General features: G+C 28.4%; 1 protein-coding gene across 2 annotated transcripts in view; it reads right to left on the bottom strand.

Annotated features, from left to right (window-relative positions):
- LOC119610817 (serine-rich adhesin for platelets-like) overlaps positions 1-21,625 on the bottom strand; it is a 49,555-nt gene that overhangs the window by 16,361 nt on the left and 11,569 nt on the right. Inside the window, exons 2-3 of one of the 2 annotated variants that reach the window (XM_037966197.1) lie at positions 4,904-5,077; positions 1,832-2,165 (exon numbers count right to left, since the gene is read on the bottom strand). In XM_037966197.1, coding sequence (XP_037822125.1) covers positions 1,832-2,165; positions 4,904-5,020 — 451 coding nt within the window. In that variant the 5' untranslated portion in view covers positions 5,021-5,077. The other variant, XM_037966198.1, reaches the window with a different exon arrangement.

Below are 21,625 nucleotides of genomic sequence, written 5' to 3' on the forward strand. Positions count from 1 at the left end.
GGAGGGTTTGAACAAGGAATATGGGTATCAATGTACAACGTTTTTTTACCGGGATGTTGGTTGGTAGATTGCTGAGAGTTTGATTTTGCAACTGTTGTGAAAATAAGTGCTTTTGTGAACTTTATAATGATATACATATGATTGAAGGAAATGTATAAATGCATTTTAGAGTTTAAAAAAGATTGAAATTAAAGAATTTCAAAAGTAATTCAAAGATATTTGCAGAAATTAGACAAGAAATGTTCAACAAATGTAAAAGTTTTAAAATTTTTTAAAAAATTTCTAGAACAATTTAACTAAACGAAAGTTTTTATATAAAGTCAACAATTTATTTAATTTGTTTATAAAAAAAATCGCTAAATTTCTCAATTTCATTCCCAATTTTTGCGGGAATATCTCTTATACATTCAACAGTGCTACCAAATTTGATTACATTTGCATTTACTTCATTTTATTTAGCTTATCCTTAAAACAGTGCTGCCAAGTTTGTGACGTTCTTCTATACTTCTCACACTAGGGTTGCCATAGGATTAAAATTGTTTCCAGTTTTAGATTAAGATCTTTGTTTTCCTAAGACAATGTTGCCAAGTTTGTGTTAATGAAAATTTGTTCTAGTTAAAGAGTTGCCATTGAGAGTTCAGACTCTTGGGGTTTTGCACTGGATTTCCTTTGCACAAGGCTGCCAAGTTTGCGATGTTGCCTTCAAGTGTTACCACTGTGAATGAAATATTATCGGTCTCTTTGTATTGAAATATTTCAAGTTTAATTTTGTTAAATCTCTAATTTTCGACGGTTTAAGTGATACCAAGTTTGTGTTGCTATTATTTACTTAATATTTGTGAGATGCCAGAGGGTTTAAAACGTTCAAGGTTACCATTGCTAAGAAAATTGTCAGCGTTAAAAGAATTTTGATGAAATTTCTTTTGTTTTACTTTTTTAAAACGAGTTTTTGATGTATTTTTTTAAATTTTCATGAGATCAGATGAATATAATGACATAATAATGTTGTTTTTAATGTTTTTTAACCTAAAACTAGCTAAGAGTTACTTTGACTTTTGAGTAGAAAAGACAGAGAGAGAGAGAAACAAACAATTGGAAATAATGATAAGGCCAATAGTTTTCCAAGTTAAAGGATAAAAACAGAGTGGAGAAAAAGGTTGAATTTTGTAAAAACGAACCTGTCACTGACACGTTGAAAAAATTTGCTAAATGCGGTTGAACACGTTTTCATAAAATGTCTAAGAGATTTTGAACAGTGTGGACAGGTCGTTGTGGTAATAGTGGAGGTGTCGCTGTTAAGGATGGGAGCAGGATTAGTGGGGCACGCAGGCTTTGGAGAGGGCATTTTACAAGTGTGTTTTAAAGGGCCAGTATTGGTAGTTAAAGTGTTTGATAATGTATAATAAATAAGAGAAGAAGGCAGGGGTGGAGGAGGTATAGGGGGAGGAATTAAATCAGCCTCTTCAGTTAAATCTATAATATTCCAAAAAAAAGTATTTTTTTAAGAAATTAAGTTTGAAAATAACAATTAAAAGTTTAAAAGATGTTGTTTTGCTAAATTAATTTGTTTCTTTTTTTTTTTTGCTATTATGCTTAAATTTGTTGGTTTAGTTGCTTAAAAGTTAATAAGGTTAGAATATGAGAAAAAACCCTTAAACCCTTATATATTAAAAAAAATAATATACAAAAAATTTTAAATTTGTAAAAAAAACCATTGAGTCTTATAAAAAACCATTAAAAATTTAAAAAAAATAACCTTTAAAACCATTTAATAATTAAAATATTAAAGTAATTTGTTAATAATAATAAATTTTAAACTTTTCCAACTTACCTAATGGTAAATTGCCCAATATATTTTTGGTAGCTGTGGTATTATTGGTATTATTAGCGGTGGCAGGCGAAGAACTAGCATTTAAGGTTGGCAGTTGTATTATTTCATCGGCCACATGATGATGATGTGTTAGAGGTGGTATGGTAGAGTTGATATTTTCTAAACATAAATTCTGAAATGCATGTGTAAAATCATTAACATCATGTGTAGGGCTAGAACCCAAGGGTTGGGTATAGCTTTCATTATAGGCGCTAAATGAATCATCCACAATTAATGAAGCTTCGGAGGGATATTCAAATGTGGATGTTAGAGTATCATTAAATTGTACGCGGAACTGTAAAAGAAAAGAGAAAAAACGTGAAAATTATGTAATTTCAAACTAACCTAGTTTAAAAAAAAAAAACTAAACAAAAAGTAAAAACGTTTACAGAATTTTTAATTATATATTTTTGGTTACCTCACACTTCCTTGTCTTTTACTTATAAATACAAATAAAATGCAAATTTGTTTAAACTGTTATAACTAAAAAATGTAAAACACGCACTTCAACTAATAAATAAAGACGTTGCCTTAATAATAAACTATTTGTTAATCAATATTTTTAGGTAAAATAGAGTTTAGTAGGTTAAAATCATAAAAACAGTTAAACAACAATATATTCGCCAGAAATTTTCAATTTTCTAGTTTTATTTTATTGATTTAACTTTTTGTTTACAAAAAATGTTTATAATTCTTAAATTTCCTTTTATTTTCTTAATTTTTTCTTATTGTAAAGTAAATTGTTCATCTACTTTAACTATTTCAATTAATTCTATAAATTTTCTTTCATTTTTATACGTTTTTTATACCTAAGGGGATATTTTATATTTTCTAGCGATTTTAATTAATATAAACACTGTGGCAACTCTTTACTAAACAAAAGAGTGAAAAGAGAGCTTATTTACAATATGTCGTCTTTGTTTTGTTTATATAACACAAAATTTCAAGCATCCTTCAAATTAAGTGCTGCCAAGTTTGCTGTTTTAAGCAAACACTCAAAGTATAAAGAGCAATCTCAACATGACATCTATGCTGTGTTTGTTAAACATAAAGAAAGCAGCGAAATTAAAATTAAGTGCTGCCAAGTTAGTTTTTAAAAAAAAACGACAGTTTTTTTTAAAGTAAAAACAATCACTAACATGATTTTTCTTTAAAAAACAAATTTTTTCAACAATTCTAATTTGAATACTTTAACCCAAAGTCGTCTCACTTACTTTCATTTATTTTAAAAATGTGCTTGGAATATTTTATTCAAGTTCTATACGATTTTTTTTACCATAAACAAAAAATAAAAAGCGAAATAAAAACAAATTAACAATAAACATTTATATCGTTATGCCATAAAAAGAACTTTTAATGAAATTTAATTTTTATAAACAAAAAAAAAAAAAAAAAACAATAACAATAACAAATCTACTGTATTATTTTCTAAACAAATAAATAAAGATGTAAACAAAATAAAACCAACACTAACGACACAATTATTTAAAAAAAAATTATATATTAACTGTCATTTCCGTTTGCGTTTATTTTTTGCAAAAAAAGGGGACAATTGAAAATAAAGCTATTACAAAGATAAAGACTTTGTTAAAGAAATTTAAAAATTTGAAATAAGAATTTAAATATAAGTGGGTGTTTGTTTAGCAAAAAAAAGCTTAAAAATAGATTTTGAAATATTTTAATAAAAATAACCTGGTGTAAAATATGTCAAATAATGCAAATTTTTGTTTGAATTTAATTTCCATAACTTTTGTTTCATAATTTTCAAGATTTTGTATTGTTTACCTATGTTAACATGATGTAGAATATGCGAACAATATTTGAAACGAATAGTAATCAATTCTACAACATTTTTCTAAAATTTTCATTGTTTACCTATTGTTGACATTGTGTAAAATATGTCAAATACTGTAAATTTTCATTTGAACTTAATTTCCTTTACTTTTGTTTCATATTTTTTAAGATTTTGTATTGTTAACTTATTGTTGACATGGTGTAAAATATGTAAACAATTGAGATTTATTGAATTTTTGTATAAAAATATGTAAAAAATGTTTAGAAATCAATTCTACAATATTTTGCCTAAATTTTCCGTTGCTTACCTATTGTTGACATGGTGTAAAGTATGTCAAATATAGTAAATTTTTATTTTAATTAAATTTCCATAACTTTTGTTTAATAATTTTTAAGATTTTGTATTGTTTACCTATTGTTGACATGGTGTACAATATGTAAAAAATTGCAAATTTGTGTAAGATCTCAATTTCCATAACTTTTGTTCTATAGTTTTTAAGATTTCATCTTAGTTATCTATTGTTGACATCGTGTAAAAAATGTAAACAATTAAATAATTTTTAATTTCTAACAAAATATGTAAAAAACATAAAAAAATCAATTGTACAACATTTTTCCTAAATTTTTCATTGTTTACCTATTGTTGACATGGTGTAAAATATATCAAATATTGTAAATTTTTATTCGAATTTAATTTCCATAACTTTTATGTTATAGTTTTTATGATTTTGTACTGTTTACTTATTGTTGACATCGTGTAAAAAATGTAAACAATTAAATGATTTTGAATTTCAAGCAAAAATATGTAAAAAACATATAAAAATCAATTGTACAACATTATTCCTAAATTTTTCATTATTTACCTATTGTTGACATGGTTTAAAATATGTCAAATATTGTAATTTTCATTTTAATTAAATTTCCATAACTTTTATATCATAATTTTTAAGATTTTGTATTGTTTACCTTGTTTACATGTCAAATGTTGTAAAATATGTAAAAAATTGCAAATTTTTATAAGAATCAATTTCCATAACATTTGTTCTATAATTTTTAAAATTTCGTATTAATTACCTATTGTTGACATGAGGTAAACTATGTAAACAATTAAATTTTCTTACAAAATTATACCAAAACCCTAAAATAAACAATTTTATGCAATTTTGCCAAAATTTTTCTTTGTTTAACTATTGTTGACATGATGTAAAATATGTAAATTTAATAATGAATTTAACTTACCGTTGTATCTTTGGATTTTTGTCGAATACTTGATTTACCATCAATCACAATATTTGCATTAACAAATTCAACATCACATGGTGAGGGTGGACACATTGAAAAATCATCATAATCCATATCGGTAGAGGTTTCAACCGATAGATCACCCAATAAAACGAAACCCGATTCATTTGGCTATTAAAATACAAAAATAAAGAAAAATTATATTTAGCAAAGAAAATCTTTCAAAAACAAGGTCATATAAATTTAGAAATAAATAAAACTGCATCATAAGTTTTTTTTTTTTTTTTCTTTGTTCAAGTGATCTTGACATCATGACAGTGATGTGATGTACTTATGTAGATCATCATCATGAACAACAACATCATCTTATAGGGAGTGTGTAAAATTAAACTACAGTTTAATTAAAATGTTTAAAACAAAAGATCAAATATACACACAAAGTTTGAATTTGCACAAGTACTAGACATAAAATCAGATAAAAGTTGTTTAAAAGAGTGATTTCTTGTTAAAATTATTTAATAATGTGCCTTTATTCAGCGCTTTTTATATTTTCAAACAAATTGTTAACACTTTTTTCCTTAAGTTCCATTTTAGAAACATGCTTGCTTTACCAAAAACTTATCAATACATTCTTTTATTAAACTGCAAATGCTCTGGTTGCTTATTCAAGCATTTAGTTTTTTTTTTTTTTTTTGCTAAAAAAAGTAATTGTTGCTGAGCTGCTGTTTTTTCTATTATTTTTGCTTTATTAAGACTTAAGAGCAATTGTTTTTGGTTTTTTTACATATATAGTCAGTATATATGTCTGTAAGTATGTGTATGTTATGCTTAATTACATTACCCACAAACCCATAAATATGGCAAGCTTCAACTAGAGACCAAAACAAATAACAATTATATACAAACATCATAATAACAATTGTAAATAAGTCTTAGCTGTCATAATTCCTAATATGTATGTATAAACAAAACAAGAGCAGAAAAAAATCTACATACATACTCCTATAAACATCTATCACCCTCCCTACAATACCCTCTCTTTTTAAATCCACAAATGTAACAGTAATAATAATAACAACAACAACAGTAATATTAACATCAACATTTTGATTGTTTTTAATTTAACCTTGCTTTGTTTATGTTTTTTGCTGCTGTCGTCTCTGTCTGTATCCAAAACAAACTCAAAATGTCATTTGAAACCAAAATACATAATAATGGTAAATAAAGAATAATTTAAAGCTGTCACTTTTTTAGATTTTTAACAATTAATGTCCATTATTATTAAAAGTTGAATAAACTATGTATACATAATAATATTTATTTTAATTCCATAGGAATTTGCAAATGTTTCATATAATAGTAGAATGTAAAAGTATTAGAAAAAATCGTGATAAAAAGTTGTTTTATTAATAAACAATTAAACAAATAAAGTTGCTTTATTTTGACTAGAAAGGTTCTTGAAATTTAATAAGAAATGTTATGTAGTGTTTCAATGACCTTGCATAGACTAGACTATAGACTATACTATAGACTAGACTATAGAGTAGACTATAGACTAGACTATAGACTAGACTATAGACTATACTATAGACTATACTATAGACTAGACTATAGAATATACTATAGACTAGACTATAGACTAGACTATAGACTATACTATAGACTAGACTATAGAATATACTATAGACTAGACTATAGACTAGACTATAGACTAGACTATAGACTAGACTATAGACTAGACTATAGACTAGACTATAGACTAGACTATAGACTAGACTATAGACTAGACTATAGACTAGACTATAGACTAGACTATAGACTAGACTATAGACTAGACTATAGACTAGACTATAGACTAGACTATAGACTAGACTATAGACTAGACTATAAACTAGACTATAGACTAGACTATAGACTATACTATAGACTAGACTATAGACTAGACTATAGAATATACTATAGACTAGACTACAGACTAGACTATAGACTACTCTATAGACTAGACTATAGACTAGACTATAGACTCGACTATAGACTAGACTATAGACTAGACTATAGACTAGACTATAGACTAGACTATAGACTAGACTATAGACTAGACTATAGACTAGACTATAGACTAGACTAGACTATAGACTAGACTATAGACTAGACCATAGACTAGACTATAGACTGGACCATAGACTAGACTAGACAATAGACTAGACTGTAGACTAGACTATAAACTAGACTATAGACTAGACTTTAGACTAGACTATAGACTAGATTAGACTATAGACTAGACTATAGACTAGACTATAGACTAGACTATAGACTAGACTATAGACTAGACTATAGACTAGACTATAGACTAGACTATAGACTAGACTATAGACTAGACTATAGACTAGACTATAGACTAGACTATAGACTAGACTATAGACTAGACTATAGACTAGACTATAGACTGGACTATAGACTAGACTATAGACTGGACTATAGACTAGACTATAGACTAATCTATAGTTCAGAATATGGACTAATCTATAGTTCAGACTATGGACTAATCTATAGTCCAAACTATAGACTAATCTATAGTTCAGACTATGGACTAATCTATAGTCCAGACTATAGACTAATCTATAGTCCACACTATAGACTAATCTATAGCGTAGACTGTAGACTAATCTATAGTCCAGGCTATAGACTAATCTATAGCGCAGACTGTAGACTAATATATAGTCGATACTATAGGCTAATCTACAAAGCAGATTATATACTAATCTATGGCCCAGACTGTAGACTAATCTTTAGGTAAAACAGTAGACTAATCTATAATCCAGAGTATAGACGAATCGATAGTCCAGACGATAGACATATCTATAGACCAGACTATAGACTAATCTATTGTCCAGACTATTTCCAGACTATAGACTGATCTATAGCCCAGACTATAGACTAATCTATAGCCCAGGCTATAGACTAATCTATAGCCCAGACTACAGACTAATCTATAGTCCAGACTATAGACTAAACTAAAGTCCAGTCTATAGACTAATCTATAGTCAAGACTATAGACTAATCTATAGACCTGACTATAGGATTAACTATAGTTTAGACTATAGACTAATCTCTAGTCCAGACTATAGACTAATCTATAAACCAGACTATAGGGTTAACTATAGTCCAGACTATACACAAGACCACTTTATACACTAAAGTTATACAAAATTATAAAATCTCATTAAAAATACTTCCTCCTCAGACAACTTCCTCCTTGACAATTTTAAACATTTTCAAGTGATTATTATATAAACAGGAACTAAAATAAAAAAAAAACTTATATTTTAAATATAAAACTACTAACTACTATGTAATACAAGTATTAACATGGTTGGTTACAAACATTATTATTATTATTATTGTTGGCAATGAGAACGTGTGCTAAGCAAAGCAACATAACAAAATTATAAACGTCATTTTGGCACAACAAAACAGCAGCAATACATAATATTGTATAAAGAAGAAGCAGAAAACATTTGGCACAAGGAAAAAAATTACAGAGAGAAAGGGGAATAGAAATATGTATTTATTGTTGCTGTTTTGTATGGAAAAGTGCAATAACATTCTTAGTAAAATGCCAAAGTACACTGACAGAAATGGAAAATGAGAACAAATCTCGTTAGAACAGTATAAATAATGTAACAGTAGCAAAGAAAAGAAAAACAAAACATAAAAATTTATGTTTTTTACGTGATAGTTGTTATTTATTTAGTTCTTTTTGTAAATTATATTTTTTCTACTTCTTTTAAAGTTTAAAAATCTTTGGGGCATATTAATAATAAACTTTTAAGTTTTTTTTGTTTTTTCTATATAGGAAATTGTTATCAAAACTGTATGAGTATGTATTAATTATTTTAAACTAAATTATTAAAAATGTAACGAAGCGTAACGTATAAATTATTATTAATATTAATTATTTTGGTTTATATTTTAAGCAAATAAAAATATGTACAAGTTGGTTTTATATGTTTAATTTTTATGATTAGATTTTAAAAGTAAACTAAAAAAAATATATTAAAAATAATTGAAAAAATATGTAACATTTTATTAAACAGTAATAGTTTTAAAATGATTAATTAGAAATCAAAAATACAAAATAAATATAGAAACCTCTAAATTACTTTACTAATTAGTTTTTTTACTGCAGTCTGGTATATTATAGCCTGGCCAAAAGTCTGCATTATAGACTTGTCTATGGTCTGGACTATAGCCTGTATATAGTCTCGTCTATTGGCTGGAACGTAGTCCAGTATAAAGTCCATCCTATAGTCTATTCTATAGTCTAGTCTATAGTCTAGTCTATAGTCTAGTCTATAGTCTAGTCTATAGTCTAGTCTATAGTCTAGTCTATAGTCAAGTCTATAGTCTAGTCTATATTCTAGTCTATAGTCTAGTCTATAGTCTAGTCTATAGTCTAGTCTATAGTCTAGTCTATAGTCTAGTCTATAGTCTAGTCTATAGTCTAGTCTATAGTCTAGTCTATAGTCTTGTCTATAGTCTAGTCTATAGTCTAGTCTATAGTCTAGTCTATAGTCTAGTCTATAGTTCTAGTCTATAGTCTAGTCTATCTATAGTCTAGTCTATAGTCTAGTCTATAGTCTAGTCTATAGTCTAGTCTATAGTCTAGTCTATAGTCTAGTCTATAGTCTAGTCTATAGTCTAGTCTATAGTCTAGTCTATAGTCTAGTCTAGTCTAGTCTATAGTTAGTCTATAGTCTAGTCTATAGTCTAGTCTATAGTCTAGTCTATAGTCTAGTCTATAGTCTAGTCTATAGTCTAGTCTATAGTCTAGTCTATAGTCTAGTCTATAGTCTAGTCTATAGTCTAGTCTATAGTCTAGTCTATAGTCTAGTCTATAGTCTAGTCTATAGTCTAGTCTATAGTCTAGTCTATAGTCTAGTCTATAGTCTAGTCTATAGTCTAGTCTATAGTCTAGTCTATAGTCTAGTCTATAGTCTAGTCTATAGTCTAGTCTATAGTCTAGTCTATAGTCTAGTCTATAGTCTAGTCTATAGTCTAGTCTATAGTCTAGTCTATAGTCTAGTCTATAGTCTAGTCTAGTCTATAGTCTAGTCTATAGTCTAGTCTATAGTCTAGTCTATAGTCTAGTCTATAGTCTAGTCTATAGTCTAGTATATAGTCTAGTCTATAGTCTAGTCTATAGTCTAGTCTATAGTCTAGTCTATAGTCTAGTCTATAGTCTAGTCTATAGTCTAGTCTATAGTCTAGTCTAGTCTATAGTCTAGTCTATAGTCTAGTCTATAGTCTAGTCTATAGTCTAGTCTATAGTCTAGTCTATAGTCTAGTCTATAGTCAAGTCTATAGTCTAGTCTATAGTCTAGTCTATAGTCTACTCTATAGTCAAGTCTATAGTCTAGTCTATAGTCTAGTCTATAGTCTAGTATATAGTCTAGTCTATAGTCTAGTCTATAGTCTAGTCTATAGTCTAGTCTATAGTCTAGTCTAAAGTCTAGTCTATAGTCTAGTCTATAGTCTAGTCTATAGTCTAGTCTATAGTCTAGTCTATAGTCTAGTCTATAGTCTAGTCTATAGTCTAGTCTATAGTCTAGTCTATAGTCTAGTCTATAGTCAAGTCTATAGTCTAGTCTATAGTCAAGTCTATAGTCTAGTGTTTAGTCTAGTCTATAGTCAAGTCTATAGTCAAGTCTATAGTCTAGTCTATAGTCTAGTCTATAGTCTAGTCTATAGTCTAGTCTATAGTTTAGTCTATAGTCTAGTCTATAGTCTAGTCTATAGTCTAGTCTATAGTCTAGTCTATAGTCTAGTCTATAGTGTAGTCTATAGTCTAGTCTATAGTCTAGTCTATAGTCTAGTCTATAGTCTTTTCAACTATGAGTAAATTTATTTATTTTAATTTGTTTATAAATTATTTACATTATTTAAATAATACGGGTTATAAGTTTTTTATGCTAAATTGTAATTTGTTTTTATAAAATTCTCCGCTTTGTAAATATTTGTGACAAGGTCGTTGTTGATATTTCTATTTTATTTAAATTTTTGTTGTTGTTTGCTTATGCAATTTTATCCCATAACAATGTACACTGTATATAAAACAAATACATACATATGTAGACAACTAAAATATAATAATTTAATTTCTTTTGTTACGCATAATTTATAAAAAATGTGTTGAAAATAAAACAGAGTTTTCAACTTACAGGTGAAGAATGCTATAAAATTTATAATTTTTTTATAAAAAACAAGTTTACGCAATTTTGTTGGAAATTTTAGAGACGAAAACAGTTAAAGCTAATGTTTACATTTGCACTTACTAACAACTGTCATCACTGTTATAAACTTGGCATCACTGCATTTGTGAAATGTAAACAAAAGTTGAATTAAAGTTAAATGAGATTGTGCTACAGCACACAGTGGTATAGGAAAAAAAAAAGAGGGAAATAATTCGGTAACTTCTAAACGGTTAATCCGATTTTAATGAAATTTGGTATGCACAAAGAGGAGGTATTGTCGAGTTTAGGTTTTGAATTTGGACCTTATAGGCCAACCAGGGGCCCGGCGGGGGGTCCTCAAATTAGGACACCTCGGCTATGTTAAATTTTTAAAACGATCCTATTTCTTCATTTGAGTTCCGATTTAAAAAAAATTTCGTATATAGAATCTCCTCATCGAGCACTATAAAAAATGTCGTCGTAGCAGTAAATTATCTCTTATAGTTTAGGAGATATTCGCATTTGAATATTAAAATTTTAAAATTTTTACCGTCCTTACTTTAGTTTTTTTGATAATAGCAGGTCCAAATATTTCCGATTTTCGCCATTTTTTTTTATTTGCTTAACAACAAGTTTATATACCAAGCAGTGAAAGAATTATGTAAAAATCATGACTGAGTCCAAAGTTATAGGCATTTAAATTTAAAAAATTAAAAAAAGGCGATTTTTTGTCATTTTTTTGGGAAAAAAGTATCTTTTTCTTTTTAAGTTATCTAAAAAGTTTCTAAGAAGATGTATATAGAATTTATACTTTTTGGAAAGCTGACTTTACATAAAATACGATAAATGAAACAAAACCTAAAAATTTTTGATACCGAGGGGACCAGGTCCATCCAAAAAAACCCTATTTTTTATGGAAAATTAAATTTTGAGCAAAAATTCTCAAATCGCATAGTCGATATCAAATTATAGTGACCTGTTTTATATGACCCAATAAGTTCTTAATCATTTTGTAACGGGTTTCGATAACCCCGCCCCTGGTATGGATATAATAGGCAAAAAACCAAAAAATCCCATTTTTGGGATTTTTTAAAACTTTTTTGGGAATTCCGGGATTTCTAATAAGAAAATTCGAAATTTTTATTTAATTTTGGATTTTGAGTAAAAAAATCTACCTAACTGTAAAATTTCATCAAAAAATATTCATAAATAAAATTTTTATTGCAATTTGAAAAATTTGTATCTTCGCAAAAACTGAATAAAAAACATTTTTTAATTTTTTTTAAAAAAAGTATTCCGCGAATTTTTTAATTTTCAAAAATTATATACAGTTTTGAAAAATAGACAAAATTACCTTTCCATTGATATATAACATGCCTACCTAATGTTTTTTAAGTGACAAATTAATTAGGGAAAACTCAACATCTTTTAGAAAATTTACCTAGCACTATTATTTTCATCCATATATGTAACAAATTTAAGAGTTAACCTTATGGATGAAAATAATAGTGCTAGGCAAATTTTCTAAAAGATGTTGAGTTTTCCCTAATTAATTTGTCACTTAAAAAACATTAGGTAGGCATGTTATATATCAATGGAAAGGTAATTTTGTCTATTTTTCAAAACTGTATATAATTTTTGAAAATTAAAAAATTCGCGGAATACTTTTTTTAAAAAAAATTAAAAAATGTTTTTTATTCAGTTTTTGCGAAGATACAAATTTTTCTAATTGCAATAAAAATTTTATTTATGAATATTTTTTGATGAAATTTTACAGTTAGGTAGATTTTTTTACTTAAAATCCAAAATTAAATCAAAATTTCGAATTTTCTTATTAGAAATCCCGGAATTCCCAAAAAAGTTTTAAAAAATCCCAAAAATGGGATTTTTTAGTTTTTTGCCTATTATATCCATACCAGGGGCGGGGTTATCGAAACCCGTTACAAAATGATTAAGAACATATTGGGTCATATAAAACAGGTCACTATAATTTGATATCGACTATGCGATTTGAGAATTTTTGCTCAAAATTTAATTTTCCATAAAAAATAGGGTTTTTTTGGATGGACCTGGTCCCCTCGGTATCAAAAATTTTTAGGTTTTGTTTCATTTATCGTACTTTATGTAAAGTCAGCTTTCCAAAAAGTATAAATTCTATATACATCTTCTTAGAAACTTTTTAGATAACTTAAAAAGAAAAAGATACTTTTTTCCCAAAAAAATGACAAAAAATCGCCTTTTTTTAATTTTTTAAATTAAAATGCCTATAACTTTGGACTCAGTCATGATTTTTACATAATTCTTTCACTGCTTGATATATAAACTTGTTGTTAAGCGAATAAAACAAAATGGCGAAAATCGGGAATATTTGGACCTGCTATTATCAAAAAAAAACTAAAGTAAGGACGGTAAAAATTTTAAAATTTTAATTTTCAAATGCGAATATCTCCTAAACTATAAGAGATAATTTACTGCTATGACAACATTTTTTATAGTGCTCGATGAGGAGATTCTATATACGAAATTTTTTTTAAATCGGAACTCAAATGAAGAAATAGGATCGTTTTAAAAATTTAACATAGCCGAGGTGTCCTAATTTGATGACCCCCCGCCGGGCCCCTGGTTGGCCTATAAGGTCCAAATTCAAAACCTAAACTCGACAACACCTCCTCTTTGTGCACACCAAATTTCATTAAAATCGGATTAACCGTTTAGAAGTTACCGAATTATTTCCCTCTTTTTTTTTTCCTATACCACTGTGCAGCAGCAGTATTTTGTTAGATTTGGATTAAAATTAAAGAAATTGGTAAATTTCTTATTGAACTGCTTAAATTTTAAATATAGTATTAAGAACACGCCTCTTTCTGAACAAAGAAAGTTATTTTTCTAATATTTCTTAATATTTGGTTTAAAAAGAAATCATTTATTTTTTCCATAGATTATTAATAGTTTTTAGTGGTTACTTAAGAAAACCGCGGGTATTTTGGTTTTATTTCTTTAAGGGGTCTACTAATTATCTTTTTTTAAAGTGTGTGAATTTGTTGATTTGTTTTTATGTTTTATATTTTATTTTAACTATAGAAATAGTTATTTGTGTTATTAACATTAATTTGTTTATGCTATTTTATTATATAAAACAAAAACTCGTTAAAAAGTCATTAACCTTTAGGTCCAAACAAAAGAAAATGTATACAATTTTGTACGAAACCAACTAATAGTTTATTAAAAGAAAAAGGTTTATTAAAATATGAAATATTTTAAATATTTATTAATTTAATGTTTAAATTTTAATTTAAAACCCTAGAAACGGAAAAGCTAAAGGTTTAGATTATAGTCTAGTCTGTAGTATAGTCTAAACTATAGTATAGACTATAGTCTAGCCTATGGTCTAGTGTATAGTCTAGTCTATAGTCTAGTCCATAGTCTAGTCTATAGTCTAGTCTATAGTCTAGACTATAGTCTAGTCTATAGTCTACACTATAGTCTAGTCTATAGTCTAGTCTATAGTCTAGTCTATAGTCTAGTCTATAGTCTAGTCTATAGTCTAGTCTATAGTCTAGTCTATAGTCTAGTCTATAGTCTAGTCTATAGTCTAGTCTATAGTCTAGTCTATAGTCTAGTCTATAGTCTAGTCTATAGTCTAGTCTATAGTCTAGTCTATAGTCTAGTCTATAGTCTAGTCTATAGTCTAGTCTATAGTCTAGTCTATAGTCTAGTCTATAGTCTAGTCTATAGTCTAGTCTATAGTCTAGTCTATAGTCTAGTCTATAGTCTAGTCTATAGTCTAGTCTATAGTCTAGTCTAGTCTATAGTCTAGTCTAGTCTAGTCTATAGTCTAGTCTATAGTCTAGTCTAGTCTATAGTCTAGTCTATAGTCAGTCGGTATAGTCTAGTCTATAGTCTAGTCTATAGTCTAGTCTATAGTCTAGTCTATAGTCTAGTCTATAGTCTAGTCTATAGTCTAGTTCTATAGTCAGTCTATAGTCCAGTATAGTCTAGTCTATAGTCTAGTCTATATCTAGTCTATAGTCTAGTCCATAGTCTAGTCTATATTCTAGTCTAAGTCTAGTCTATAGTCTAGTCTATAGTCTAGTCTATAGTCTAGTCTATAGTTCTAGTCTATAGTCTAGTCTATCTATAGTCTAGTCTATAGCTAGTCTATAGTCTAGTCTAAGTCTAGTCATAGTTAGTCTATAGTCTAGTCTATAGTCTAGTCTATCATAGTCTAGTCTATAGTCTCGTCTAGTCTAGTCTATAGTCTAGTCTATAGTCTATCTATAGTCTAGTCTATAGTCTGTCTATAGTCTAGTCTATAGTCTAGTCTATAGTCTAGTCTATAGTCTAGTCTATAGTCTAGTCTATAGTCTAGTCTATAGTCTAGTCTATAGTCTAGTCTATAGTCTAGTCTATAGTCTAGTCTATAGTCTAGTCTATAGTCTAGTCTATAGTCTAGTCCTATAGTCTAGTCTATAGTCTAGTCTATAGTCTAGTCTATAGTCTAGTCTATAGTCTAGTCTATAGTCTAGTCTATAGTCTAGTCTATAGTCTAGCCTATGGTCTAGTGTATAGTCTAGTATATAGTCTAGTCTATAGTCTAGTCTATAGTCTAGACTATAGTCTAGACTATAGTCTAGTCTATAGTCTAGACTATAGTCTAGCCTATGGTCTAGTGTATAGTCTAGTCTATAGTCTAGTCTATAGTCTAGACTATAGTCTAGTCTATAGTCTAGTATATAGTCTAGTCTATAATCTACACTATAGTCTAGTCTATAGTCTAGTCTATAGTCTAGTCCATAGTCTAGACTATAGTCTAGTCTATAGTCTAGTCTAGTCTAGTCTATAGTCTAGTCTATAGTCTAGTCTATAGTCTAGTCTATAGTCTAGTCTATAGTCTAGTCTATAGTCTAGTCTATAGTCTAGTCTATAGTCTAGTCTATAGTCTAGTCTATAGTCTAGTCTATAGTCTAGTCTATAGTCTAGTCTATAGTCTAGTCTATAGTCTAGTCTATAGTCTAGTCTATAGTCTAGTCTATAGTCTAGTCTATAGTCTAGTCTATAGTCTAGTCTATAGTCTAGTCTATAGTCTAGTCTATAGTCTAGTCTATAGTCTAGTCTATAGTCTAGTCTATAGTCTAGTCTATAGTCTAGTCTATAGTCTAGTCTATAGTCTAGTCTATAGTCTAGTCTATAGTCTAGTCTATAAGTCTAGTCTATAGTCTAGTCTATAGTCTAGTCTATAGTCTAGTATAGTCTAGTCTATAGTCTAGTCTATAGTCTAGTCTATAGTCTAGTCTATAGTCTAGTCTATAGTCCTAGTCTATAGTCTAGTCTATAGTCTAGTCTATAGTCTAGTCTATAGTCTAGTCTAGTCTATAGTCTAGTCTATAGTCTAGTCTATAGTCTAGTCTATAGCTCTAGTCTATAGTCTAGTCTATAGTCTAGTCTAATAGTCTAGTCTCTAGTCTAGTCTATAGTCTAGTCTATAGTCTAGCTATAGTCTAGTCTATAGTCTAGTCTATAGTCTAGTCTATAGTCTAGTCTATAGTCTAGTCTAAGTAGTCTATAGTCTAGTCTATAGTCTAGTCTATAGTCTAGTCTATAGTCTAGTCTATAGTCTAGTCTATAGTCTAGTCTATAGTCTAGTCTATAGTCTAGTCATAGTCTAGGTATAGTCTAGTCTATAGTCTAGTCTATAGTCTAGTCTATAGTCTAGTCTATAGTCTAGTCTATAGTCTAGTCTATAGTTAGTCTATAGTCTAGTCTATAGTCTAGTCTATAGTCTAGTCTATAGTCTAGTCTAAGTCTAGTCTATAGTCTAGTCTATAGTCTAGTCTATAGTCTAGTAGTCTAGTCTATAGTCTAGTCTATAGGTCTAGTCTATAGTCTAGTCTATAGTCTAGTCTATAGTCTAGTCTATAGTCTAGTCTATGGTCTAGTCTATAGTCTAGTCTATGGTCTAGTCTATAGTCTAGTCTATAGTCTAGTCTATAGTGTAGTCTATAGTCTAGTCTATAGTCTAGTCTATAGTCTAGTCTATAGTCTAGTCTATAGTCTAGTCTATAGTCTAACCTATAGTCTAGTCTATAGTCTAGTCTATAGTCTAGTCTATAGTCTAGTCTATAGTCTAGTCTATAGTCTAGTCTATAGTCTAGTCTATAGTCTAGTCTATAGTCTTGTCTATAGTCTAGTCTATAGTCTAGTCTATAGTCTAGTCTATAGTCTAGTCTATAGTCTAGTCTATAGTCTAGTCTATAGTCTAGTCTATAGTCTAGTCTATAGTCTAGTCTATAGTCTAGTCTATAGTCTAGTCTATAGTCTAGTTCTATAGTCTAGTCTATAGTCTAGTCTATAGTCTAGTCTATAGTCTAGTCTATAGTCTAGTCTATAGTCTAGTCTATAGTCTAGTCTATAGTCTAGTCTATAGTCTAGTCTTTAGTCTAGTCTATAGTCTAGTCTAGTCTAGTCTATAGTCTAGTCTATAGTCTAGTCTATAGTCTAGTCTAGTCTAGTCTAGTCTATAGTCTAGTCTATAGTCTAGTCTTTAGTCTAGTCTATAGTCTAGTCTATTGTAATAAAACCAGACTTTTGAACTTGTTTTTCTTTTTGCGTTCACATACTCAAACCCACTGTGTTAACAAAAGCTTTGAGAAAATATGTTGGTGATTAGTAGTTATGCGTTTTATAAATACTTTTGCAATATTGGAAGAGGAGTTTTAATAAAAAGTTAAAAAATGAGTTGAGGGGAAGTGGTAAATTTTTAAACAGGAAATTTTTCTTTTATTAAACAAATAAAAGTGTAACAATGTTAAAAGTTTAATGTTTAAAGACATTTTTGGACATTAATTGTTAATAAATGTGAAGCAAATGAAGGCGTTAGTTAGTAAACAAATAGAGTTGTTAATAACAAACATGTTCAAGGAAGTTGAATTAATGTTACATGTTACCATAACCAAAGAAACTTGGCAGCACTGTTTAACTAACATTTACTGCTTTGTGAAAAGCTGCTGCTGATTGCTTAGGTGCTTAAGAATTTCGATTATGTTTGCTTGTTATTGCTTAGGTGTTCCAGATGTTAGTATTTGAAGCTAAATTGTTAAAGTTTTTAGAAATTTTTGATTTAAATTAATTTACGTTTAATAAATTCCATTCAATTGAATTTAATTTATTTTTATTTCCATTGTTCTCATAACTATTTCCTGATGAATATTTTTCTATACAAAAATAAATAAAATTGCTAATAAACAATTACTGTTTATGTTGTGACACTAGGGGTTTGAAAATTGTGTAAATTTTATTATTTATTTCAAATGTTTATGAAGGCTACTTACTAGCTTTTTCTATTTATATAATTTATTTAATTTTTTACTGTAAATAACCCTCAAATTCCTATAAACTATAGGCAGGGGATAAATAAAACATGTTTAATTCACAATGGGAAATGTTAATATAAACTTTTTGCAAAAGGGGAATATATAAATTAAACACAAAATATTATTAAATTTTTTTTTTTTTAAATATTAATATTTTATTGTTTTATTTTTTGTCATTTATTGAAATTCAATATTTTTTGTTATATTTCTTTTGTTTAATATTTTTTTTTCAATTACTCAATATAAACCACATTTACCTTGAAAAACATATCTCATACTATATTATTAAATTTCACTTTATTAATTTAATTACCCAAGTCTCTCGCACTCATGGAAATTATGGAAAATATATAAAACAATTGTTAAATTGTTTATTTATAATTAAATTTACATCTTTCAATGAATCATTTGTATGGCCATCCAATGATTAATGTGATATTATTGTTATTATTTAAGCCCCCTTCACACGAGCACACAAGTAATATGATCTGTCAAGATTTTGTGTAGAAGAGAACGGATGGGATCGTCTAAACGCAATATGTAATGAAACCATCACACATTGAGAGAAAATACGGATGGAAAATTTGACAGTCGTATGGCTCTCTTCATTTTTTGAAATGATTCAAAAAACAAGCAAGTCGCATTAGATCAGGGATGTATTTTTATGTAAACACATACAAAAAAAGTGAAACAGCTGTTCCATCTTACTTTGTTATTGTTTTATATCAATCGTGTAAACACAAAAAATATAAATCATACGACTTTTATTCTCTTTTTTGTCATACGGATGGAATTTCATTTTACTTTTTCATTAGTGTGACCGTGTGAAAGGCCCTTTAACAGTAAGCTATAATTATTTTATAGACCATATATTTTTCAAACAAAAAATTTATTTTATTTTCAAATCAAAAACTCATGTAAATATTAAAGGACTTTGTACTTATTTTTAATGAAAAGTGTTTCTCATGAAAAAATTCTTACAAAATATGATGACAAAATTTCAAATTAAAGAAATATGAATCATATTTTGAAAACGTTGAAATAACTTCGTGTTTTCTTTTTTTTTTTTGCCTTTATTTGTTAATCTTTTGTTTAATCAACACATGTTTATTTTTTGTGTTTTGTTTTAAAATTCTTTGTGTTTTTTTTGCAAAAACCTTTTGCAAAAATTGTTTTCTTTGTAAATCTAAAACTTTTTTTAAGCAAAGCAGAAAGTCAGTGGATAAAGAAAGAAAAAATCTGCCGTTAAATTAAGATTTATAACTAAAGATTGGAAAACAACTTAAAAATGGCTTAAATAGCAATATTTAAAGACTCCAGCCAAATGTACATATTAAACACAATTTAACATATTTTGGTATAAAGTACTTTTGGAACACAGTCTAGTCTATAGTTAAGTCCAGAGCTTAGTCTGCAGTCTAGTCTGTAGTCTAGTTTATAGTCTAGTACATATTAAACACAATTTAACATATTTTGGTATAAAGTACTTTTAGAACACAGTCTAGTCTATAGTTATGTCTTGAGCTTAGTCTGCGGTCTAGTCTGTAGTCTAGTTTATAGTCTAGTCTACAGTTTAGTATATAGTCTAGTCTACGACTATCTACAGACTAGTCTATAGGTTAGTCTAGTCTATAGTCAAGTCTTTAGTCAAGTCTTTAGTCAAGTCTTTAGTCAAGTCTTTAGTCTAAGTCTAAGGACTAGTCTATAGTCTAGTCTATGGACTAGTCTATAGTCTAGTCTATGGACTAGTCTATAGTCTAGTCTATAGTCTAGTCTAAATTCTAGTCTATAGTCTACCTATAGTCTAGTCCTTAGTCTAGTCTATAGTCTAACCTATAGTATAGTCTATAGTCTAGTCTATAGTCTAGTCTCTAGTCTAGTCTAGTCTAGTCTAGTCTAGTCTATAGTCTAGTCTAGTAGTCTAGTCTATAGTCTAGTCTAGTCTAGTCTATGTCTAGTCTATAGTCTAGTCTATAGTCTAGTAGTCTATAGTCTAGTCTATAGTCTAGTCTATAGTCTAGTCTATAGTCTAGTCTATAGTCTCGTCTATAGTCTAGTCTATAGTCTAGTCTATAGTCTAGTCTATAGTCTAGTCTATAGTCTAGTCTAGTCTAGTCTAGTCTATAGTCTAGTCTATAGTCTAGTCTATAGTCTAGTCTATAGTCTAGTCTATAGATAGTCTATAGTCTATAGTAAGTCTAGTAGTTAGTCTAGTCTCTAGTCTATAGTAGTCTATAGTCTAGTCTATAGTCTAGTCTATAGTCTAGTCTATAGTCTAGTCTATAGTCTAGTCTATAGTTTAGTCTATAGTCTAGTCTATAGTCTAGTCTATAGTTTAGTCTATAGTTTAGTCTATAGTCTAGTCTATAGTATATAGTCTAGTCTATAGTCTAGTCTATAGTCTAGTCCATAGTCTAGTCTATAGTCTAGTCTATAGTCTAGTCTATAGTCTAGTCTATAGTCTAGTCTATAGTCTATAGTCTAGTCTATAGTCTAGTCTATAGTCTAGTCTATAGTCTAGTCTATAGTCTAGTCTATAGTCTAGTCTATAGTCTAGTCTATAGTCTAGTCTATAGTCTAGTCTATAGTCTAGTCTATAGTCTAGTCTATAGTCTAGTCTATAGTCTAGTCTATAGTCTAGTTTATAGTCTAGTCTATAGTCTAGTCTATAGTCTAGTCTATAGTCTAGTCTATAGTCTAGTCTATAGTCTAGTCTATAGTCTAGTCTATAGTCTAGTCTATAGTCTAGTCTATAGTCTAGTCTATAGTCTAGTCTATAGTCTAGTCTATAGTCTAGTCTATAGTCTAGTCTATAGTCTAGTCTATAGTCTAGTCTATAGTCTAGTCTATAGTCTAGTCTATAGTCTAGTCTATAGTCTAGTCTATAGTCTAGTCTATAGTCTAGTCTATAGTCTAGTCTATAGTCTAGTCTATAGTCTAGTCTATAGTCTAGTCTATAGTCTAGTCTATAGTCTAGTCTATAGTCTAGTCTATAGTCTAGTCTATAGTCTAGTCTATAGTCTAGTCTATAGTCTAGTCTATAGTCTAGTCTATAGTCTAGTCTATAGTCTAGTCTATAGTCTAGTCTATAGTCTAGTCTATAGTCTAGTCTATAG

Source organism: Lucilia sericata, unplaced genomic scaffold, assembly GCF_015586225.1.
Source record: "Lucilia sericata isolate MDLA Ls3-8-SP2 unplaced genomic scaffold, ASM1558622v1 Contig001282F_arrow, whole genome shotgun sequence".
NCBI lineage: Eukaryota > Metazoa > Arthropoda > Insecta > Diptera > Calliphoridae > Lucilia > Lucilia sericata.